Raw genomic sequence first — 25,824 nt, forward strand, 5'->3', positions numbered from 1 at the left:
TCTAGAGCCCGTGAGCCACAACTACTGAGCCCATGTGCCACAACTACTGAAGCCCACGTGCCTAGAGCCCATGCTCTGCAACAAGAGAAGCCACCACAATGAGCCCGCACACTGCAACAAAGAGTAGTCCCCACTCGCCACAACTATAGAAAGCTCATGCGCAGCAACGAAGACCCAACACACAAAAACAAAAAAGAAAAAAAGAAATTGATCATTGAAAAAAACAAACAGGTCCTACCTAAGGTAAGAATAACCCCTTCTCTTTGAACCTCTGACCAACCTCTCTTTCAATGACAAGGACCACACTATCTTATAAGGCAAAGCATCTCATCACCAAATAGCTACAGTCATTAGAAAGTAATTTCTTCTACATCGAACCAAATTTGCCTTTTCTCTATCTTCCAGACATTAGTCCTATTTCTAAAGCTGTGCTGTCCAACGCAGCCACTGGCCATTAGGGATTTGAAATGTGGCTAGTCCAAACTGAGATGATGTGCTATAATGTAAAACATATATGACTTTTAGAAGATACAGTATGAAAAAAGCCATGCCAAATATCTCACTAATGTTTAATCTCATTAATGTTTTGACATTAATGTATGTCAAAATAATATTTTAGATAAAATGAGTTCAACAAAATATATTTAATTTAATTTCATCTGTTTCTTTTTCCTTTCCAATGTGGTTAACAGAAAATTTTAAATTTCATATGTAGTTCACACTATGTTTCTATTGGATAGCACTGTTCTACAGGACAATACCTCAAATAATTGTAGAAAACTATCCTGACAACCATTATTCTGGCTCACATCCCCCAGTAGGTTCATTAGTGTTGACAGAATACAAGAAGACCTATCTTAAGAGAAACAGATTATGCAAGACTAAAAACTGACTACAGAAGGAAAGCAGAACTGAGGGATGAACCCTAGGGACAGCGAGAACTAAGTAATAAGTAGGAGGAAAGAGTTAGCGAAGGAGATTTTTAAAATAAAAGGTTTGAGATGAGAAAACCAAAAAAGTGTAGTGTTATGAACAGTTCCAAGGAAAAGCTGGTGACAAATAAAAAAGGAATGAGAACTAAGAAGGACACCGGGTCATCATTAGTGAACCCTGTTTAAAATTCATGGTTACCTCGGTCTTACTGATTTAGAAAGAATCTAAAAGGCTTCAACCTACACAGCCCTTACTTGGCAAGACCTTCCAGAACTGCTGGCAGGAGAGGTGACCTCTGGGCCTTCTTCAATATTCTAAAGTAGGTCACAAACACAATATTCAGAGTCTCCGTGTGCTGCAGAACAGACAAAATGACTTCAATATAACCTAGTATACTTTCTCCCGAGTTACCACAACTACAGCTTTCAAAACCCAACCTTTTCTGTGCTTTCCCATCACTCCCCACTATTCAATCTTAAGAGCTTCAACAAAGCAGAATGAAGATACACATCCTGTGATTTCCTAAAACTAGCATCATCGATCACATTTATCATTTCTTATACATCATGTATCTAAGCCTCATGAAATAAACCAAAGTCATACAACCACAAGTTGAAGCAATAAATCTCTAGTTGAAATCATTTAACAAAACATTTTAAAAGCATGAGAAAACGTGAAACTGCCTACCAGTTTAAGTTTTTTCTCAGTACTCTCCGAAGCTTCTGCCTCCCGAAGCTCTCTCTCTAGTTTCTCTTCTGCTTTCTTCCACTGAAAATAGATTTAAAAAAAAGAGTATACCACTGAATGAAAAAGCTACCTTCAGAGAGGCATTATGCCAATATTATGAAACACACACAATAATACCACAGACCGTCTACAAATATAAGCAAAAATAGAAAAATGGATAAGAAGCATCCATAAACCAAATTTATGACAGTGGCTGCCTCCTATGAGGAAGGGAGAAGAATGCGACTGGAGAAGGGACAAAGGGACTCCAACTCTATCACCAATGGTTTCTTTCTTTTCAAGAAAGAAACTGAAGTATATTAGTATTTGCTCAATCAGAATGGTAAATACATGGGCTATATTATACTACTCTCTGTAGTTTTCTGTAATTTAAATTTTTTCAAAAAAAGAAAGGAAGGAAGGAAGGACATGCTGAGCCCAGAAATAATTCTTATTGTTTAATCATCTATAATGTGGAAACCAGTCATCAACAATGCTTCCCAAACTCATTTACATACAATGCATAAAACCAGACACTATACATACAGAAATTCAACAGAAAACCAATTTTTTTCCACTCCCTTATGCTGTTAGAGCAGCAAACAATGGTTGCTAAGCTGCCTGAGACACTGGGGACTGACTGAGGAATGGCGTTTCCTTCCCTCACATGAAGCTGTTAAAGAGCTGCTTATTGGGCCTTTGCTTCCCCACTAGCCACATACATGCTGTTCCTAACAGGCACATCCAACGTATATGAGGATAGTATGGTATAAATAATTTAAATATTTATCTTCATTTGTTAACAATCATTAAGTCTATTTTGATATTCCTGGCTTATTTTCAAAATTTATTAGACACATTCAAAGATGGATCTCCCTGGAAATTATTTTTTCCTTTGTTTTTATAACCCATTTGAAAACCCTAATAAACTGTTTAGAAATGTTTTGAGAAGTGATCATAATAATGGTGGTGGTGGTAACTAATGTGTATAAAGTGTGCCCAGCGCTGCACACTCTAAGTGCTTTTCCTGTGTCATTATATTTAAACTACACAATCACCCTGCAAGGTAGGTGCTATTTTTAGCTCCATTTCTCAGAATATTAAAAAAATGTTTCCAAAGTCTCATAGTAAATAAACAAAAGCCTGGAATTTCAACCTAGTTTTGAAATACAAACCAACAGAGAAAGTAGATTCAACTAAAACCTACTTTGTTGCCAACTTCACATGAATGCATCCTTTCTGTTAAGGAAGGAATCTGTGTTATCACGATGAATCTAAGCCAGCATGGGGACCTCCCGGGTGGTCCAGTGGTTAAGACTCCGTGCTTCCAACACAAGGAGCACAGGTTAGATCCCTGGTCGGGGAACTAAGATCCCGCATGCCGAGTGGTGCGGTGTGGCCAAAAAAAAAAGCCAGCACAGCAAGAAAACCTTTTCATCTACTGCTCTCTTTGCTAATGAACTGTTTAAGTTGATTTAATAAAACATTTCTTTGCAATAACTGGAGAAAATAAAATTCTCTAAATATCAGATTTTTAAATATTTATATCTTAACTATGATTTTTACCTGTGCCTATATTATGATTTTAATCTAAAATCAATTAAAACAAAAAAGGAAATCAATCAAACCTTTCTCTGCATTCTTGATAGAGTTTTTCTCTTTTCCTTGAAAGTCATGAACTTTTTTTGTTTATTAATATCCTCTGTATCTTTTTTCACTTCTACTTCTTTGATCCTTAGGCACAAGAATGTTTTTAACATCTAGTATTGAAGAAAACACAAATACACAGCTTAATATTTATATTGCCCTCAAATACTTTAAACAGAATAAGCATTCAACAGTGTTCTTCCTTCATGCCAAAAAAACCCAAAATACAAAAAACTTTGAAACATCTTTTATCACATTTTACACAAAGTTCTATTATCTTTTTGTTAAGCGTATTCGGTAAATTTTGTCTATGAAAGGACACTAGTGTTTGGCTAAATACACATAATATTACTTTGCAGTGGAATAAGAACAAGGAAGAGAGAACACTACCTGGCACTGGTAGATAGGATTACAAAGAGTAGACAGGTCAGGAAAAGGTTTGGACCAGTATGGGAGAAGACGATATTTATTAGACATTTCTAAACCAGCTTTAAATTCCCAAACCAGATTCAGTTTTGCAGTTAACAGTTCTAATCTTTTTTTCCCAACAAAAAAAAATGAAGACTAGTGTTATTAAGACAACTTATTTTTCTTCAGGCCAGTGGGTCTCCAACTTTAGCAAACATCACAATCACCTGGAGGGCTTGTTAAAGCACAAAAAGCTAGACCCCATCCCCAGAGCTTCTGATTCGGCAGGTCTGCAGTGGGGCCCCAGAACTTGTATTTCTAATCACCAGCTGATGCTGGTCCAGGGACCACATGTACTATTGCCTTAAGCCATTCAAAAAAGTTCAGAAACTAATTTAGAAACTGATGTACTGTGTGCTACAGCAACCATCCAAACACAAAGACAAAAGGGGTTTAAAATCCTATGTTTTCTGGGGAAGAAATCACTCTACTGACCTGCAGTCACAGCAGCATTCTTGGAGAAAAAAGAACTACAGGTTTGTATTCTTCTGAGGTTCCAATATGTACATTTGGAAGAAAACTGAGAACTTCATTTAAAGCATGTAATGAAAACAAGGAAGAACTAAAAGCATAAACACTGAACCTGAAGTCACTCTAGGTCTCAGAAAGATTTGAGTATTTTGTAGATATTCTATGTGCTCATAAAATATCACCCACAAATGAAAAATAACTCCAAATCAAAGAATGTGGCACATGGTCAACTAATCTTTGGTAAGGGAACCAAGAATACACAATAGGGAAAGAATAGTCTCTTCAATAAATGGTGTTAGGAAAATTGGATATCCACATACAGAAGAATGAAACTGGACCCTTATCTTACCAGTCACAAACATTAATTCAAAATGGATTAAAGACTTAAGTGTAAGACCTGACACCATAAATCTCCTAGAAGAGAAAACATAGAGACAAAGCTCCTTGACATTGGTCTGAGCATTAATTTTCTAGGTATGACACCAAAAGCAAAAACAAACAAGTGAGACTACAGTAAACTAAAAACCTTCCATACGCAAAGGAAACCATCGACAAGAAGCAAAGGCAACCTATGGAATGGCAGAAAATACCTGCAAATCATGTATCTGATAAGGGGTGATATCCAAAATACTAAGGAACTCAAACAACTCACAGCAAAAAACAAATAACCTGATTTGAAAAAGAACAAAGGATCTAAAAACACATTTTTTCCAAAGAAGACAAACAACAAATGACCAACAGGTAAATGAAAAGATGCTCAACAGCACTAATCGTCATGGACATGCAAACCATAATCACAGTGAGATACCACCTCACACCTATCAGAATGGCTATTATGAAAAAGACAAGAAATAACAAGTGTTAGTGAGGCTGTGAAGAAAAGGGAACCCTTGTACACTCTTGGTGGGAATGTAAATTGACACAGCCATTATGGAACAGTATGGAAGCTCCTCAAAAAATTAAAGATACAATTATCATATGATCCAGCAATCCTCCTTCTGGGTATATATCCAAAGGAAATGAAATCAGTATCTCAAAGAGATATCTGCACACCCATGTTCACTGCAGCACTGTTCACAAAAGCCAAGATATGGAACCAATCTACGTGCCTGCCAGAATAAAGCAAATGTGGGATATACATACAATGGAATGTTATTCAGCCTTAAAAAGAGGGTCCTGTCATCTTTGATAACATGGATGAACCTGCAGGACATCATGCTAAGTGAAATGAGCCAGACACAGAAAGATCAATACTGTATGATCTCAAAAAGTCACACCCACAGAACCAGAGAGTAGAATGGTGCTTGCCAGGGAATGGAGGAAATGAGGAAATCCTGGTCAAAGGATACAAACTTTCAGTTATAAGGTGAATAAGTTCTGGGTAATAATACTGTATCATAGACCTGAAATTTGCTAGGAGAGTAGATCTTAAGTATTCGCACCACAAAAAAAAGGTAACTATGAGAGGTGATGGATGTGTTAATTAACTTGATTGCAGTAATCATTTCAGTGTATACATAGATTAAATCATCACATTGTACACCTTAAAAAAATCACATTACTATACAAAGTATATATATACCAAGCAAACAAACAAATACCAAGAAAGTAAAGAAAGCAGTTTATATTCTAGCATCATTAAAGTGAAAGTGATTCCCTATGGCCAATTTCATGTTCAAGCCTTATTCCCTGATTACTCTAAAATTCTGAGTAATACTTAAGCCCAATATTTGTAATGTTAGCAGTTCAACTAGAGTTATCAGCTATAAGGGATGAAAAGAATTTGACGGCAAAGGAAGAAGACTTCAAAATTAGGAAATAAAACAGTAAAAAAAAAAAAATCAGCTTAACAATCAAAACTATATGACTAAAAATTAATGAAAATATCTAAGACCCAAATGAAGAAAACTATAAAACTTCACTTAAGAACATAAAAGAAAATGGCAAGATACTTGATATTCTTGAAAAAAAATCAATTCTGTAAAATAAGTAATTAAAATGCAAAATTTCTATAAAGCAAAAAGACAACACAAAATTAAAGGACAGAGCAACAAATAAATATTTGCAACTTATATAACAGAGACTTAATATCCTTACTATGTAACTTAAGCTCAACAAACACACAGAGCTTTTGTTTCTTTTGTTCACTACTTTATCCCCAGGACCTAGAACAGTGCCTAGTACATGGCTCATATTTATTCAAATATATGCACATTTTAAAAATTATTACATGTCTTTAAGAAAGTCAAATACCTGAGGAGAAAAACTGGCAAACAATACAAACAGGCAAAAAATTCAAATGACTAATAAATGTATGAAAGGAAGTAAAACCTCACTAATAAAAATGTGTAAACAAAATAATATACATTAATTTATGTAATTTTTTACCTATCAGACTAACAAAGATTAAAGAGTAAAAATATTCAACACTGGGTAGGTTGTGGGGAAATGACACTCCTATCACTAGCGGGAACACAAGTGATCAAATGTTTTTGGAGGACAATTTGGCATTAGCTCTCAAATATTTAAATGTGTATACTGTTGGATCCAGTATCCACACTTCAGAAATTTAACTCACAGAATACTCACACAAGTGTGAAAAAAATAACATGGCCCAAACATTCTTCTCTATGCTGACTGTAACAGCAAAAATCTAGAAACAACTCAGCCATCCATCAAGTAGGGACTATATATTATTCACATAATGGAATACTACAGCAGGCTTGTTAAAAAGAATGGGATAGCCCTATACATTAGTCCACAATACATTAAATGAAAACAGCTCCAGAATAGTTTCCAAAGTATAAACCCATTTTTTAAATTTTAAAATACAAAGTATGTCTCTATCTGCATACAAAAACATCTAGAAGGATACACGCCGAACTGCTATGACTGGTTACTTCTGGGGAGCACTTTCACTTTATACTTTACACATCTATAAAAAATAAATTCCTCATAACAACTGAAAATTAACTTCGTAATTTAAAAACAAACACAATACAAAGTGAGAAAAAAAAGGCTTACCTCTGGCCTAACTTCATAATTTCTGCCTTTCACAAAACCAGAAATCACTTTAATTACACCGAGCGATGCTTGGCCTAATTTATCTTGTTTAAAGAGTTTCTTTACTGCTTCACAACACATTTCAGATATCTGAAAAATAAAATGTTACACTAAACCAGTGTTTCTCAGCATCAGCAGTATTGACATTTGGGGCCAGATAATTCGTTGTTGTGGGGCCCTGTTCTGTGCATTGGAGGATGTTTAGAAGCCTCCCTGACCTTTATCCACCAGAAGCCAGCAGCAACAATCCTCCATCACCATAGTCGTGACAATCAAAATGTGTGCAGACACAGCCTGAAGAGGAGGGCAAAACCACCTCCTATTCAGAACCACTTCACCAAGCTTACATTCAAACAATTTTCTTGAAGAGACAGTATTTAACAAAGGACCCCAATTTAGCAATAAATAATAGCGCCAAAAGAATTTTGAGAGGAAAAAAAATAATCATATCGTCTATGATTTTCTGTTAAGGACAACAGCAACAAAAGCAACCCACCAATTTTGACATGTCATTCATGAGGGGGACAATCAGTACAATGATGTTGTTGTGAAAGTTGAAATGAGGCAGGGCCACCAGCAGCTCACACAGGCTCTTCACAGCCACCTCTGCCAGTCCCTTGTAGGCCTTTAAGGAAACCACGTTACTTTTCTTCAGCTTCCTTTGCTTCCAGTCTAATCAAGAGATAACTGTAGTTACTTTATTCATTGGCTAAAATTTCAATTAGTTTGTTTTACAGTAATAAGCAGTAATATGAAAAATCAACATACCATGTGACTTCTTAAGTATGAGCTGGCTACACTCAGATACAAGTACAGATGTTACCGTTAAATTTGCCTACCATCATCCTTGTCTACACTTAGACACAAATACAGATGTTACCGTTAAAATTTGCCTACCATCATCCTTGTCTACACTTTGACACAAGTACAGATGTTACCATTAAATCTGCCTACCATCATCCACCCTCTGACTAACCACAATTACAAGAGTCTTGGCTTTCCATAAGCATCATTTCCCCTGGCTTCTTGTTGATGCTCACTGTGGTATCTTTACCCAGGAGGTCCAAAAAAAGTTTAATTTCTCCTTCAAAATAATTAATGATTCACAGTACCTCTTTTCTAGAAACTTCTACATACATATTCTGTTACTGTAACACAGTATCTTGAAAACAGTATCTTGAGGATATGAAAATACGCTGATTTTTTTTCTAGAGTAGGTTCAAGACCTCCTCCTACATCATACACAACCAGAGATGTGAAAGACAGTATAGAAGACAGCGCCTTGGCTTCATTTTATTTTAATTTATTTTATTATTTATTTTGTTTTTTTTGGCTGTGCCACGCAGCATGCGGGATCTTAGTTCCCCAACCAGGGATAGAACCCGTGTCCCCTGCAGTGGAAGCATGGAGTCCTAACCACTGGACAGCCAGGGAATTCCCTAGTGCCTGTTTTAAACCTGCTTCTCATATATGTGATTTTTCCTCAGACTGTATTCACCATAAGTAAGAATGATACCTTCTATTTACTTAAAACTGACAAGACTTCATAATGGATGGGTGAATGGATACACAAAATGTAGTGTACACATACAATGGGATATTCTTCAGCCTTAAAAAGGGAAGATAATATTGACACATGCTACAGCAAGGATGAATCTTGAAGACATTCTAATAGACAGACAGACAGGTAGATCAATAGGTAAATAAATAAATGCTAGTATGTAGGTTATAGTCGGGATGCCAGAGCACAGAAGCAATGCCCATGCCACCCACCCCACCTCCATGTCATTACTGGGCCGACAGATTAAGTAGCTCTGCTGCAGCTGAGCTAGCAGCTGGGTGATCCTTAGACCCAGCACTGAGTAAAGGAGCCCAAGTGAGTCAGGTGAAAGCACCTCGCCTTGGCAATGAAATCTCTTCCCCATTCATGCCTGAATGTCTCCCATGTCCTTCCCCTTCTGAACGAAGAGAAAGAGAACAGGGTTTGATAGAAGAGTTTATCATCCCGATAATGTTAAGTCCATTTTCAAGGCACTCACTACAACCAGTTCACATTATCTTTCCCCCCTGGCTACCCCCTTCAAATAAAAACCAGTAGAATATATATGTCAGTGCTACTCTCTCACTTCGTCCCAGCCTACCCTTCCCCCTCCCCTTGTCCTCAAGTCCATTCTCTATGTCTGTGTCTTTATTCCTGTCCTGCCCCTAAGTTCATCTACCAAATGCAAAATAGATAGCTAGTGGGAAGCAGCTGCATGGCACAGGGAGATCAGCTCGGTCCTTTGCAACCATCTAGAGGGATGGGATTAAGGAGGGTGGGAGGGAGACACAAGAGGGAGGGGATATGGGGGTATACGTATGCATAAAGATGATTCACTTTATTATATAGCAGAAACTAACACAACACTGTAAAGCAATTATACTCCAATAAAGATGTAGAAAAAAAACCCTCAAAAAAAACCAGTAGAATAAATTCCAGCCATTCATGAATTCAAGAAACATACAACTACTTACTAGGTAAAGAACTGCAGCAACAATAATACTAATACTGATAGCTGATAAAGCACAGTGCCTAGTATAGGCACTATAATTCTACTTTATATCTATAAATTAATTCACTACTCACAACAATCCTATGAGGTAAAGTACTATCCTTATTCCCATTTTATAGACAGGAAAAACTGAGGCACAGAGAGATTAAGTCCTTTGCCCACCACATAGGTGGTGAACCAGAATTTGAACCCAGGAAGTCTGACTCTATAGACTCTGCTCCTGACCATACACTATATGACTCTAAACACACAGGACAGAATATAGAATTCACATTCCTGATCAAAGCTAAGTGTGTTACATACTTTTAAGATATTTTTAATATACCTTTAACTATTTGCTCCAGATTTTCCAAGTAAAATTTATATTGGCTAACCAGGCCTTCTTCAAATTCTCTTAACTTCTGGGTTTCTTTGCGGATCTAAAAAGATCAAAAAAGATTATTTTCTTAAATCAAAATACTGAAATCCATTTTTAAATTAGCACAAAATATGAGTGTCCCCACTATTTCTCCCATCTCTAGCTATGCAAAATTTTCAGCTTATTTTGTGTAGTAATTATATCCAGCATTACTATTTACAATAGCCAGGACATGGAAGCAACCTAAGTGTCCATCAACAGATGAATGGATAAAGATGTGGCACATATATACAATGGAATATTATTCAGCCATAAAAAGAAACAAAATTGAGTTATTTGTAGTGAGGTGGATGGACCTACAGTCTGTCATACAGAGTGAAGTAAATCAGAAAAAGAAAAACAAATACCGTATGCTAACACAAATATATGGAATCTAAAAAAAAAAAGGTTCTGATGAACCTAGGGGCAGGACAGGAATAAAGACGCAGACGTAGAGAATGGACTTGAGGACACAGGGAGGGGGAAGCGTAAGCTGGGATGAAGTGAGAGAGTAGCACTGACATATACACACTACCAAATGTAAAACAGGTAGTGGAAAGCAGCTGCATAGCACAGGGAGGTCATCTCAGTGCTTTGTGACCACCTAGAGGGGTGGGATAGGGAGGGTGGGAGGGAGACGTAAGAGGGAGGAGATATAGGGATATATGTATGCATATAGCTGATTCATTCTGTTATACAGCAGAAACTAACATAACATTGTAAAGCAATTATACTCCAATAAAGATGTTAAAAAAAAAATTATATCCAGCATTACCTTGGTAGATTTTTCTGCCTCTGTTAGGGGTCGTATTTTATAAGAAGGAGTAATGTCTTTAAATAACTCCATCAGAGAAACTATCACCAGCTTTCGAACAGTAACAGCCACGTCAGGATCCTGTTCCATCAGCATGGAACGTAATTCTTTCAATTTTTTAATCTGTTAAAGAAATAACTTATATGGCTAGAGAAATGGCAAGACAATTATAAACAAAAGACAACAGCCTCACATCTGGCACAATAAGTGGAATTCACACAATGGCTCACAGTCTAGTACAGCCACACACAACTACAGACACTGCTCACATTAAAAAAGATATATCACTAAAGCTATAAGTTCATCATATTTTTGTTAAATAAGAAATTAGAAAAAATATACTTTAAAAAGTATAAATTTATTAATCTACCTATTTTTTAGAAATGCTTTTTTTATTAGGTTTTCTTTTTATTTATGATGCTACTTTTTTTTTTTTTTGCAGTACGCAGGCCTCTCACTGTTGTGGCCTCTCCTGTTGTGGAGGCTCCGGATGCGCAGGCTCAGCGGCCATGGCTCACAGGCCTAGCCGCTCCGCGGCATGTGGGATCCTCCTGGACCGGGGCACAAACCCGCGTCCCCTGCATCGGCAGGCAGACTCTCAACCACTGCACCACCAGGGAAGCCCGATGCTACTTTTTTTAATTGAAGTATAGTTGATTTACAGTGTTTCAGGTACAAAGCAAAGTGATTCAGTTTTATATATATAAACATATATTCTTTTTCAGATTCTTTTTCATTATAGGTTATTACAAGATACTGACACAGTTCCCTGTGCTATACAGGTCCTTGTTGTTTATCTACTTTATATACAGTAATCTATACCTTTTAATTCCAAATTCCTAATTTATCTCTCCCCTGCCCCTTTCCCCTCTGGTAACCGTAAGTTTGTTTTCTATGACTGAGTCTACTTCTATTTTTAAAATAAGGTCATTTGTATCATTTTTTTAGATTCCACACATAAGTGATATCATGTATTTGTCTTTCTCTGTCTGACTTACTTCACTTAGTCTGATAATCTCTAGGTCCATCCATGTTGCTGCAAATGGCACTGGGTTTTCCTAAAACATGTGTGCCCTATTTCCCTAAAAACACTTTTTGAAATATATTAAAATGTTGCATACATCAATCAAGTATATTAATCACCTATACATGAACTAATCAGGAATTAAATATAATGTATCCACATTTAGTTTCAACACGATCATAGAAAGATCATTTGTATTATGTGATGAAGAAGTGAAAAGCTGATTTCAACAAATGTGCTTGACTGGATGAACTACCACTGCCTGCTCGAGTGCTCTGCTATCTTGAGAATGCGCTGGTTGGTCAAAAATGTTTGCCATATAGTGGTGAGAGGACAAATATGCCACCACCTATTTGCAACTCTAACTTGTATGAAATGAGCATGAGGATCCAGAGTTAGAAGACCTGGGTTCCAATCTAGTAGCTGTTAAAATATGAAACAACTTGAATTTGTAAGCCTTAATTTTTCAACTGTAAAATGAGATCAATAGCTCTTGTCTCTATGGTTTTATACTGATTATATAAGATCATACTGGTGAGAAATATTCCAAATCCCCCTACCCAATTCTGCTCCAGACCTTTCCCCTCACTTTATTAGAAAAGGACAAGTACTGCAGCAAAGCATACCCATATGAATTTTTTTTCTATAAATGTAAATAATCTATTTTATCATTCAATAAACAAATACTCATCACAGTAGGATGCTGGGGACACCAAGCTAAAAAGAATAGTACCCCTTAAATGACTTCATGTATATTTTATCATTTAATCCTCACAACAGTTTTAAAATAGGTACCATCTGGATTTCCCTGGCAGTCCAGTGGTTAAGACTCCACACTTGCAGTGCAGGGGCACAGGTTCAGTCCCTGGTTGGGGAACTAAGATCCCACATGCTGTGTACCGCAGCCAAAAAACAAAAAAGTACCATCCTCTTTTTAGAGATGAAGAAAATGAGCTTGGGTAAAACGACTTTCCCAAAGTCTAACAGATAGTACTTAAAAGAGCCAAGGGGCTTCCCTGGTGGCGCAGTGGTTGAGAGTCCGCCTGCCGATGCAGGGGACACAGGTTCGTGCCCCAGTCTGGGAAGATCCCACATGCCGCGGAGCAGCTAGGCCCGTGAGCCATGGCTGCTGAGCCTGCACGTCCGGAGCCTGTGCTCCGCAACAGGAGACGCCACAACAGTGAGAGGCCCGCATACCGCCAAAAAAAAAAAAAAAAAGAGCCAAGACTGAACCTCAGGTTTCTTGAGCCCACATGTTATAACTATCACCACCTTTACCCCCATGCCCATGGCTCACTGATAATTCATTATAACTCTTCAGTCTACTTTATTTAAAACAGATAGACTTTTTCCGGACTTCCCTGGTGGCGCAGTGGTTAAGAATCTGCTTGCCAATGCAGGGGACACGGGTTCAAGCCCTGGTCTGGGAAGATCCCATGTGCCACGGAGCTACTGAGCCCACGTACCACAACTACTGAAGCCCGTGCGCCTAGAGCCCATGCTCCGCAACAAGAGAAGCCACTGTAATGAGAAGCCTGCACACCACAATGAAGAGTAGTCCCCACTCGCTGCAGCTAGAGAAAGCCCACGCACAGCAACGAAGACCCAATGCACCCAAAAATAAATAAATAAGTAAATAAATTTAAAGAAAAAAATTTTTCCACTTACAATTATTCCTGAACTAATCTCACTGGCTTTTGTGTACCACCTTCCTTAATAACTCTATAGATCAGCCAAGCAACTTGCAAGTTGGTTCCTCCTCCCTAGTACTGTTAATTTTTACACTTAACCACTTTTAGAGTTACAACATTAAGTCCAATATCTTCATTTAGAGATGAAGAAAGTAAGACTCAGAATGTGTAAGTAACTTTTCTAAGACTACAGATTTGGATTAGGCTAAGGTCCTGTGTACTCTTATTCTAACTCAGTTACTACATTTTGTTAATGCTCTTCCTTTCTGTGTGTGCATATAGCTAACAAGAGAATATTAAAAGATTAGACTGTTACAACATATAATATGAAGAGCCTAAGGAAATTAATTATACTTACATTACTTTCTGGATCCGATAATATGGCAGATGCCAAGGCTGCGATACGCATTTTCTTCTCCTGTAGTTTCTTCTTCCTCTCAATTAAATGTTCTTCTAATGTCAGCTCTTTAATGGGTTCTTCAATGATCTCTGAAACAGATTAGGTTCCCCCTCTTAAACATGTCTTTATTTACAAGTATCCAAGAACCTTAATTAATAAAATAACTTTCTTGTAGTAACAAATAATCGGGACTTCCCTGGTGGTGCTGCGGTTAAGAACCCGCCTGCCAATGCAGGGGACACGGGTTCGAGCCCTGATCTGGGAAGATCCCACGTGCTGCAGAGCAACTAAGTCCATGCACCACAACTACTGAGCCTATGCTCTAGAGCCCACGAGCCACAACTACTGAGCCCACGTGATGCAACTACTGAGCCCGCGTGCCTACAGCCTGTGCTCCGCAACAAGACAAGCCACCGCAATGAGAAGCCCGTGCACCGCAACGAAGAGTAGGTCCCGCTCCCTGTAACTAGAGAAAGCCCGTGTGCAGCAACGAAGACCCAACACAGCCAAAAATAATAAATAAAATAAATAAATTTATAAAAAACTAATCATGATAGCTAACTTTTATCAAGCACTTGCCATGGGCCAAGATTACTACATATCACCCTCTCAACAACCACATGAGGCAAGTACTATCATTAGCCCAATTCTGTAGATACACTGAGGCAAAGAGAAAGTAACTTGACTAAGCTCATATCCCTGGCAGAAATGGGATTCAAACCCAGGCAGTCTGACTTAAGAGTTCACATTTTTAACTACTGTGCTAATAAACCCACAATAATTCATACTAATTAAGGAAAAGAGCAATCTCATTTAGTTTTTTTAAAAGTACATGCTCCTTTGTTTTCAACTCTATACAGTCCTTTAAGCTACACAAAATACATCCACCTTAAGAAATTCACAGGGAATTAGATTTAATAAACACACAAGCATAATCTGTAATGAGCTGATGAAGGATGCCTAAAAACAGTTAACAGTTGACCTGTAATCTCATTTACACTAATATGGTTTGCTAAGAGAAAGTAAAATTTAACCGGCTTGTTCTATCACAAATTCCAAACCAATATAGTTTCAAACAATAAAATACGTTCAGGGCTTCCCTGGTGGCGCAGTGGTTAAGAATCCGCCTGCCAATGCAGGGGACATGGGTTCGAGGCCTGGTCCAGGAAGATCCCACATGCTGCGGAGCAACTAAGCCCGTGTGCCACAACTACTGAGCCTGTGCTCTAGAGCCTGAGAGCCACAACTACTGAAGCCCGCATGCCTAGAGCCCGTGCTCCGCAACAAGAGAAACCACCGCAGTGAGAAGCCTGTGCACCGCAATGAAGAGTAGCCCCCGCTCGCCACAACTAGAGAAAGCCCACATGCAGCAATGAAGACCCAACGCAGCCAAAAATAAATAAATTAAATAAATAAATTTATTTTAAAAAATAAATAAAATACGTTCTTTCAGTTTAACTTTGATTAGAACTGTTCTAGCTATTAGAACCCACATATAGTTATGTAAAGCAGACATACATAAAGTATAATTGCTCTAAGAAAGAACCAAAACAATTTTGTACCACAGAATCGTTTTTACAATTTAAGCTAAAAAGTGAACAGTTATTTGTAGGCAGGTCCTTCTTTACAATTAAAAACAATTCAAAACAGCAACAATTTATAAGATTCTTCATGCATACCTAGACATCACAAACATAACTGAATAAAATTTTCCATAATAAAAGCAACAAAGAATCAAATTACAGGGCTTCCCTGGTGGTGCAGTGGTTGAGAATCCACCTGCCAATGCAGGGGACACGTGTTCGAGCCCTGGTCCAGGAAGATCCCACATGCTGCGGAGCAACTAAGGCCGTGCACCACAGCTACTGAGTCTGCACTCTAGAGCCCATGAGCCACAACTACTGAGCCCACATGCCACAACTACTGAAGCCTGTGCGCCTAGAGCCCATGTTCCACAACGAGAAGCCACTGCAATGAGAAGCCCACGCACCACAACAGAGTAGCCCCCGCTCGCCGCAACTAGAGAAAACCCATGTGCAGCAACAAAGACCCAACGCAGCCAAAACTAAATAAATACATAATTTTTTTTTTAAAAGACTCAAGTTACACAAGGTAAGACTTTCAAAATGTGGGAAAATGTTCGAAATGAGCTCGAAATGACCAGTACTCCAAAATGCACATTCCAGATTTTACGTAAAATTAATTCATATTAAGTAAAAAAATGTAATTCTCAATTAACAATTTAGTAACTAGAAAGATGCATCCCATTACCTTCTTCAGGTTCCATCTCTTCTTGATCCTCTTCATCTTGGTTACTGTCAATAACTATATGGAAAATATGCATATTAAAAATGTGATAATATACATAAGTGGTATAACCACAAGGAAAACCAGGGAAGTGATTACCATAAAACTCAAGAAAATAGTTACTTTTGTCAGGAGGGAGCAATTAGTGATTTAGGGGAGTATAGGGAAGTTTCTGGGTGCTGGCAGTACTTCCTTCTTGCCCAGATGGTAGTTTTATGGGTATGCTTTTGGTGATAAACCACATACCTTCACATCTTTGATTTCTAGACTTTTGTGTGTATTTCACAAAAAATACATGTAAGAAAAAAAGGCTAAAAAAGGATGACTAATATGCTCTAATTTTAGAAACAACATAATGAAATACTCTGAAAAGAATCACCTTAACTTTGTGGCTTCAGCTGTACTCATAGTACAAAGGGCACCTGAGATAACCATCTGTATTTCTGGCCAAAATCATCAAGTTTGTTCTATGACTAACTGTAGCTATCCCCTTTTGTAAATATGGGTAAAAGTTAAAAGAAAATAAATTTTGAATGAAAAAATTTTGAATGTGATTATTAGTAAGGAGCTACAATTTTAACTAATACATGGGCTGATCACCTGGTTTCTCTCTGGTCCGTGGGATTATACCACTTTTATCTTTAATAGGAAGTAAGTGAATCAGTTCCTTCTCTGGTGCAGTTTGCAGAGTTCTTGGTATTTTTTCATACTTATCTATAACACACTCATGCTTCTGCTTCCTGGCATGAACAGGCTCACTGCAGGAAAAAAAAAATTTAGTTTTAATATATTTAAAAAAGAACCTAGAGACCTATCATTTTAAAAGCATAGAAAAATAAACCACTAACCAAACCTTTAATAGGCATATAGATATTAGCATCTAGACCAGGCATTTGTATAGTAAATGAATAAATGAATTGTATGGCCAACCATAAAGACTCAAACTATGGCTACACTTAGTTTTAGAGGCAAAATAAAGGTGAAAGTTACAGCAGATTTTTCTTTGAAGAATATTCCAGAGCCAAGGGTGATATGCTATTTTACTTTCCCCAAAGCTGTCACAACATAGCATGGACTTTTGACTTAGAAGTATCTAAGTTTAAATTTCAGATCCACTACTTGTGACAATGGGAAAGCATTAGTTTCCTCTCTGTAAAAGGGAATAATATGTACCTAATAGGGTAACAAGGACTGAGGCATGTGTAACATGGCCATAAAGAACTCGGGACCGCTCTGCCTCAAACAAAGAACAGCATACTTCACCCATTCACTCCACTTCACTATTCAGACTCAAAAGAAATAAAGATATACACTAAATAAAATCAGCTTGTTTTATTTATGAACTAACCTTATTTAGGAAATAGACTGAATAAGGTTTACTCTTTGTAAACACTGTGTTCAGAGATGAGCAGCATCTTGCACTAACCACCTAAGTAAAATTCAGAACCAAGTTTTTAGCAGTGAAAGGATGCGAATGACTACCATCTAAATGAAGTATTACCTAGAAGAAAGATCTCTCGTTAGAAAAGATGCTCTTTGCCCTAAATCCTTCATTAACTGTAAGTCATCTTCATCCATCATATCTAAAGGAAGGGCTTCCTCCTCTTCTTCCTCTTCCCTCTCAATCCTTTTACCTGTTCCAACAACAACAAGAAATCAGAAACAAGTATTAGAAATGTAGAACGCTGCATTTTTGTGTCTATGATAGGAAAAGCATGTGCTTTACTAACACCCTAGCCCAGTGTTTCTAAACGGGAGCACTACTGACACGCTGGGCAGGACAATTCTTTGTTGTACTTGGGTGTCCTGGGCTAGGCAAAATGCCAGCATCTCTGACCCCCTGAAATCTAAATGCCAGGAGCATTCTTAGGTCACTGTAACAACCAAAAAATAAATGTGTCCACACATTCTGCAATGTCCTTCAGAGCATTTGAGATCACCCAGTTCTTAAATGCTGGGGTTCCTTAAAATTTTGTTCTAGGTTCTCTTATTTTCACGCTACACAGTCTCCATGGTGATTTTACCCAAGCCTAAGGCTTTGATTACCATCTACATGTTGATAATTCCAAAAACTATTCTCTCTAACCCAGATCTTTCACTTGAACATTACACTCTTATACCCAACTGCCTGAGAGACTTCATTTAGATGCTCAACATATAAGAATGAAGAAATCTTTTGCTTCTATTTTTAAAATGTAATTACTAACACATCATGCTTTTTAAATTCTTCTGAAATTTAGATAGATCTTTAAAAACATCTAACTCAACCAATGCATTTTTTTTTTTAAATAGATGAAGTACCTGGAGATTAAGTGACGGACTAAGGCCACACTGCTAGTAAGCAACAAAATTAAGAGAAAAGTTCAAGTTTCCTGACTTCCAGTCCCATGACCTTTTATACATCACAATAACGTGTTGCCAAGGGATCAAACTAAATAGGTCAGGATAAGAGAATGAGATGGGCATGGGAAGAATGAAGAGTCAGATACAGCCAAATATGAATTCCCTGAAAGTACGAGTAACCCTGTAGAAAAACTGGTCTGACTCAAAATGGTCATATTCCTTACCTGTTTTTTGAGTACTTGGGAATTTTTGAACAGGTTTACAAAAGAATAACCCTGACAATTACAGCTCAATTTCACTCCAACTTTCCAAGTGAAAAGAAAGCCAGAAGTTTAGAAAACTAAGTGAAACTTAGCAACACTGTGAAGAATGCACCAGAGAAAAGCAATGTTCTTACCTTAGCTAACTGCCAGTGAACGGAAAAGTGGCAGCACTGGCATGCCCAACAATTATTTACATTTGCTACTCTGAGTCTGTTTTCCCAAGTACGTATTGTATCTTCAGATCTGCTTTCTAGACAAACTGAAAGGCGAGTCTAGCTCTTTCTCACTGTGAATACTGTACTGAAATGTTTTCTCATACTAATTGTGATAAAGCATATATAGGACTACGATCCTTACCTACTCTTAGGAAGACCTGAGAACAAGAAGAGTGATTACTAGAAAGCAAAGTTATTCCATGAAGAACATTTTAAAACAAATCAATGGAAACTGGAACACATGCATGTTTTCACAATTACCTGGTCGTTTTTTCTTTGGGTCCTCCAACGGAATAGGTTTCTTAGACACAGCATCTTTTACAGCTTGTCTTAGTTTCCTCTGTTCTTTTCGGTACTTCTTGAGAGTGCTTTGTTGTTTAAATTGTTTGTTTTTTAGCTTGTTTTCAAGTTTGACTTTACTAGTTTTTAGCAACTTCCGAAAGCTTGGGACCTGTTTTTTATTTCTTCTCTAGAAAACAACAACAGAAGAAGCACTGCATATCCAGAAATTTAAATTATTTTTAAAATCAGGTTAAAGAGAATTGATTATAAAATTTCATTAGACCAATTCCACAATTTTAATGTCTCACAGCCATGGGTCTTGGATATAAAAGCTAAAACCACACTATGGCATTAATCCTACAGAATGGCACTAGATCATCAGTTATTCAACAGGAGGGTCTTCCTGTGACCAGAATCCACAGATGCTCAAAGGAGTCTAAGACTCCAAAAAAGGTGAAGAACCACTAAGCTAGTGGTAAACGGTTATTCAAGGCTAGCTTAACGCCTGTAATTTGGCATAATAAGAGCAAAATGCTGGCTGTCTTTCACAATAACTGACGTTTACATATCGCTTTACTGTTTACAAAGTGCTCTAACATATTACCTCCAACAGCCTAGTCAAGTAGCGACAGCTATTATCCTCATATTACTGGGGAAGCTACGGCTTAAAGAGTTTATGTGATTTGTCAAAGACCCTTAAACTAAGGAAAGCAAAACTGAATTCGGGTATGTGGATTACAACTCTCTTGCTGGTGACCTCTCACTCAGAAATTACTCGCTTTTCTATCTCCTACCATTTAGGGAGAAAAAAACGGACTTATTTCAGGTCCCACAACTCATAAGCTCATTGAAGGCAGGACCCTGCTTCTCATCTATGAAATAACGGGTTCAGAAGATGGTCTTGTAGAACCCTTCAAATCTGACATCCTATGTATGAACTCAAGACTCCGTGCTAGTCTCACTGCGGTCCCTTGAAGCCAAGCGCGCACAGCGGGCGATGAAAAAGGAGCCAGGTCTAAGGGCGGGGAAACTGACAGCGCTTAGAGCCAGGAGGGACCCCCCCCCCAATCTAGGCCACCGCCCCCCATACAAGGGCGAGAACCGCCGAAAGGCTGCACCAGGGAGCGACTCTGTGAGCCAAAGGGGCCATAAGCCGCGGGGACCGGGCTTCTAAGGACACTTACCGCCTTCATCCTTAAATCTTCAGGGGAACCCAGGCCCGACAAATTCACCAGGGGCAGGGGTAATCCGGGAATCCCGAAGGAGAAACACACGTGCGAAACCAGCGTCACTGCTCTAGCCGGAAGGGGCTCTTAGCCCCTTCCCACCCTCCGCCGCCGGAAATGGGGGCGGGACTTCCGTAGACAGGAGCGGGCACGCGCCCTTTCGCGGTAACGTTCTCGGGTCCCTGGGCCGGCGGCGCCGCGGCGTGCACGCGCATGAGCACACACGGAACCGGGAATCGCCAAAGGTGAATGGTCCTAGGGTGGGGTTCACCTCGCAGGGCCTTTGAATCTTTGACTCTTGCTCTGTTTCTTTGAAATTCTTAAGGAAATCGGGCTTCTCCCCTCAGAACGAAAGGACTTGATTTTTTTCAATCCCTTCCTTCATTTTGTACGTCTCCTCATGTTTAGCTTGTTGTAGGATGTAGGTCGTCTCATCTTTCTTTTTTTAGATGCTGAGTTTTGTAGTCAGCTTTCCTCCCGTAAAGTCGTGAGGACAGAGAAGAGCTTATTCCTTTCGTGTAGTACCCGCCCCTCGCCTGGCCCTCGACAAGCTCTCTGGGCGCGTTTGTGGAATGGCTAATGATTTCTCATGACCTTTCGGCACTCAAAAGTCTATGATTCTTTTTTTTTATTATTAAAGTTTTTATTTTGAGACAACTGTAAATTTCCATGCAGTTATAAAATATAATAGAGATCCCATATATCCTTTAGCCAGTTTCTCCCAAAGGTAACATCTTGCAAAGCTATGATATAACAACCAGGATATTGAAAAGTCCATGATTCTTAATGTTTTATTTTGAAACACGTTTTGCCTTAATTTTAACCACTGTCTGATTAAGAGTTATACCAGTGAGATTCATCTGCATTTCAGTATCTTACAACTATTACTTTTCTGTAAATTATACTGTCTGCTTAGTAATTCCGCCAGTCATGAGTTTTAACAGGACGATTTAGACATTGCAAGAATAAGAGTATGTTTTTCAAAATGATTGTCTCTCAAAGACTTCTTTTCATGAATGAATTTTAAAATTCCAATTCAGATTTTTTTTTTTTTTTAAGTCTGTGATTCTGAGCACATCCCTCACAGAGTCTGGCCTAGCAGTCCTGAGCCAGAGGGGAAAAGCCAGCAGAGGCTCCAAAGAATCTGACCTCCCTAGTGGGTGTTGATCTTATAGAGACTGAGAGGAAACCTGCCAATTTCTGGATCCCCCTTCAAAGATCAAGAATCCCATTCTATCCAGAACTCTTCTTACCCTCCCTTCCAACTTCCCCAATTTCCCCATTGCTCTGTCTTCTTTACAGACACTCTCAGAAACAGCAGAACCTATCCCACTGGAATATTACTTCATCAAGCAAATTGAGAACATTATCCTGTACTCTTCCCAAGTGGCTGAATTCCTTCCCAAACATAACAGCTTATCTGTGGTCACTCCCATCCTTTCAGCCTTCCGTCCAGTCTCTCCAAGGGTGAGGCATCCCCATTTCCATTCAAAACCAACTTCTCCCAGCTTCATCTGACTCCATGTATCGCTAATTATCCCTTTTCTCCTGTATTCTTTCTCTCCCTAATGGATCTTTACCCTTGGCCAATAAATATACTGAAATCTCTTCCATCCTTAATTTTTTTCCTAATGGCTCCATCTCCTTTTAATTGCTTTTTTATTTTCCTCCTTCCCTGTTTGTCTTTACTTAGAAAAAAACAAAAACTAGTTTTATCTCCACTTCCTCTTCTCTGTTATCACAGCCCAAGCCTGTACTAGCCTTTTTAAGAATTAAGTCATACTCTTGGCCCGTTTTAAGTTTATAATCAACCAGAAATCTTTGGATCATTTTTAAACAGTTGTTGCCAAGCTAAATCTCTCCCATCTTGATTTTGAGCAATCTGTTATTTAAACGCAAACTTAACAAATGGAAGTTTACGTGATTCCTACTAATGTAATCTTCTGGTTTCTCAGTTATGTCGTCCCCAGCTTTGTGTCATTTCCCATTCACTCAAATCACTGCTAAGCTCAGTTTGGGCTCTAGATCCTCTTGGATCTTCCATAGCTTTCCTGGACACTTGAGCTAAGAGGGGTCACTGGACTACCCCAAACTAGCTTCACAGGTATCGTACCCAGAGTTTCCTGTGAGCCCTTTTGAGACTCTGCCCATAACATTCCACTGAAACTGCTCTCATTAAGATCACCAAGAACCTCCAAGTTGTTGTGAAATTTTTTTAAGTGTGCACAGAATTACATCATTTTTTTTCTTTTTTTAACTTTATTAGATCTCTCTGCTGCATTTTTCCTTTCTCACATTAGAATTTTGACTCCCTTGGCTCCCTTAACAGCCTCTTCCCCAGGTTCTCCTCCTACTTCCATTCTTTATTCCTCCTGCCTCTTCAATGTAGATGACTCTCAGGGTTCCACTGTTGGCCCACTTTTTTTTTTTTATCTCAGACACAATTATTAAGTTTTTTTAAAATTTTATTTATTTTTGGCTGCGTTGGAACTTCGTTGCTGCGCGCGGGCTTTCTCTAGCCGCAGCGAGTGGGGGCTACTCTTCGTTGTGGTGCGCGGGCTTCTCATTGCGGTGGCTTCTCTTATTGCGGAGTACGGGCTCTAGGTGTGTGGTCTTCAGTAGTTGTGGCTCACGGGCTCAGTAGTTGTGGCTCATGGTCTCTAGAGTGCAGGCTCAGTAGTTGTGGTGCACGGGCTTAGTTGCTCCATGGCATGTGGGATCTTCCCGGACTAGGGCTCGAACCCATGTCCCCTGCATTGGCAGGAGGATTCTTTACCACTGCACCACCAGGGAAGTACCAGGCCCACTTTTCTACTTCTCTTTATGTTCTACTTGCTCTTCTGGTGTGATCTCATCCGTCTACCTAATGCAAAGAGATTCCTAAATCTTTTTTCCGGTCCATATCTCTCCCTCAAGCTTCAGTCATGTAACCACCTACCTCCTGGACATCTCCAGAAGATAACCATGGAACTTCAGATCACCATGTTCAAAATGAAACTATATTTTTCACTTGTGCCTCTTCCAACGTTGCCTATTTCATTCATTTACCCACAGCCAGAATCCTGATATTCCAGAGATCTTTAGAAATAAGCCAGGGATTTCTCGGCCATTCACCATATTACAGTTCTGTTTTCTATAAACAAACTGGTTTGAAAACTGTCACTAAGTGGGCAAAGTACAATAAGGCTTCACAGTTTCCTGTCCCACAAGATAATGTATATGTTATAAGAAGGGACCTTGAAGAAACTAAAAGCATGTAATATGTTCAAAGTAGATGCTTCGTATTTCCTTATGAAAAATTACTAAAGGTACCAGATTATAAGTCTCCAAAATCCCAGCATCAAGAATTTGAAAATATACATGTCGTTCCTCTACCTTCGTCAATGCTAAAATATAGTTGAGAAATATATATATATAGTTGGGAAAGATAATTATGCATGACCAAATAGAGATTAATAAGAGATTGCACAGGTGCTAAAAAAAGAAAAACGATAAAAGAAAGCTGCTTTGGAGGAAAGGACAGAGCAATGTATATTTAAGTGAACCCTTGTAGAAATGACAAAGTTCAGGTAGGTGGGATAATATTTTCTAAGTTCAGATAGTGCAAATAATTTATATTGTGCATCATCAGAAAATTAGGCTAAAATAGCTAATAACCATAATTAGAACTAATGATTAATTATTCAATTTAAAATTAACCAAAAACCTAAATAATAACAAAAAATAATAACGTAGCAGATGTTTTTGTTGTCATCCCATTGACATCCTCTCAGCACTTCCTCCATACATGCCGGAAAGAAGTCCTCTGCAAGGGCTTGCAACTTTTCACCTGAGTTTTTCTCAACCCCTGCAGGACAGGACAGAAGTGCCAAGGAATTTTCACCCCTGAGAGCAGCCTTCAACCAATGACAAATGGAAGCTGAAGGATATATACATATACCACCTGTGGCAGGCTGGAAAATGTCCTCTGAAGATATCAGGCCCTGAAACTGTTGAATTTTATGTTGTAGAGCCAAAGGTATGATTAAGGATCTTGGGATGGGGAGATGATTCTTGAGTGTCCAGGTGGGCCCTAAATGCAATCACATGTATTCTTACGGGCTAGGCAGAGAGAGATTTCACACAGAAGAGGAGGAGACGTTGCCACAGAGGCAGAGAGTGTAGTGATGTAGCAACAAGTCAAGGAGTGCCAGCAGCCATCAGAAGGGGGAAGAGGCAAGGAGCAGATTCTCCCCTAGAGCCTCTAGAGGGAGGGTGACCCTGCTGACTGCATGATTCCAGGGATACTGATTTCGGACTTCTGACCCCTAGACCTGTGAGAGAATAAGATTCTGTTGTTTTCAGCCACCAAATTTGTGATTTGTTACAACGGCCATAGAATACTAATATACCAACATTTATACTAATAAGTATACCAATGTCCTCACTCCTGAGAAGCGGGACAACTCTGAGGCATCTTCCACACTGTCTCCAGGAGTCTACAAAAGGGCTGAGCCCCACCTGCAGAGGTAACTTACCCATCAGCCCACTCTGTTACTGGCCTTCTCTCCCCAGTCTCACTTCCCCACTCTGCTATCAGTGGTTCCAGGTCTCTCCTTCAAGATAAACCACATACTCTCAAATCCTTGTGTATTAGTTTCCTGGAGCTGCTGTAACAAAGTACCATAAATTGTGTGGCTTAAAACAATAGAAGTTTATTCTCTCACAGTTCTGGAGGCCAGAAGTTGGAAATACAGTAAAGGTGTTGGTGCGATTGGTTCCTGTTCAGGGCTCTGAGGAAAAGTCTATTCCATGCATCTCTCCTAGCTTCTGGTGATGGCTGACAATCCATGGCATTCTTTGGTTTGTAAATGCATCACTCCAGTCTCTGCCTCCATCTTTACATAGCATTCTCCCTGTGTCTCTGTGTCTTCACGTGGCCGTCTTCCCCTCATATAAGAACACTGGTTATATTGGATCAAGAACCCACTCTGATGACCATATCACAACTTAATTACATGTG

General features: G+C 38.8%; 2 protein-coding genes across 3 annotated transcripts in view; one reads left to right on the plus strand and one right to left on the minus strand.

Moving 5' to 3' along the window:
* Positions 1–20,948, minus strand: part of NOC3L (NOC3 like DNA replication regulator) — a 29,356-nt gene extending 8,408 nt beyond the window's left edge. Inside the window, exons 1-13 of the mRNA XM_022569294.3 lie at positions 20,781–20,948; positions 19,576–19,783; positions 17,995–18,127; positions 17,094–17,251; positions 16,458–16,511; positions 14,145–14,275; positions 11,033–11,194; positions 10,186–10,279; positions 7,805–7,980; positions 7,270–7,398; positions 3,288–3,419; positions 1,621–1,701; positions 1,188–1,288 (exon numbers count right to left, since the gene is read on the minus strand). Coding sequence (XP_022425002.2) covers positions 1,188–1,288; positions 1,621–1,701; positions 3,288–3,419; positions 7,270–7,398; positions 7,805–7,980; positions 10,186–10,279; positions 11,033–11,194; positions 14,145–14,275; positions 16,458–16,511; positions 17,094–17,251; positions 17,995–18,127; positions 19,576–19,783; positions 20,781–20,789 — 1,568 coding nt within the window. The 5' untranslated portion in view covers positions 20,790–20,948. The remainder of the gene's footprint in view (positions 1–1,187; positions 1,289–1,620; positions 1,702–3,287; positions 3,420–7,269; positions 7,399–7,804; positions 7,981–10,185; positions 10,280–11,032; positions 11,195–14,144; positions 14,276–16,457; positions 16,512–17,093; positions 17,252–17,994; positions 18,128–19,575; positions 19,784–20,780) is intronic.
* Positions 20,949–20,977: 29 nt separating this feature from the next.
* TBC1D12 (TBC1 domain family member 12) overlaps positions 20,978–25,824 on the plus strand; it is a 124,819-nt gene continuing 119,972 nt past the window's right edge. Inside the window, exons 1-2 of one of the 2 annotated variants that reach the window (XM_089897274.1) lie at positions 20,978–21,067; positions 24,676–24,840. The gene's annotated coding sequence lies outside the window, so the exon portion shown is untranslated. Of the gene's footprint in view, positions 24,841–25,824 lie in introns of both variants that reach the window. The other variant, XM_089897273.1, reaches the window with a different exon arrangement.

This window comes from Delphinapterus leucas, chromosome 16, assembly GCF_059928025.1.
Source record: "Delphinapterus leucas isolate spDelLeu-1000000601 "Yukka" chromosome 16, BTC_Dleu_Yukka2, whole genome shotgun sequence".
Classification (NCBI taxonomy): domain Eukaryota; kingdom Metazoa; phylum Chordata; class Mammalia; order Artiodactyla; family Monodontidae; genus Delphinapterus; species Delphinapterus leucas.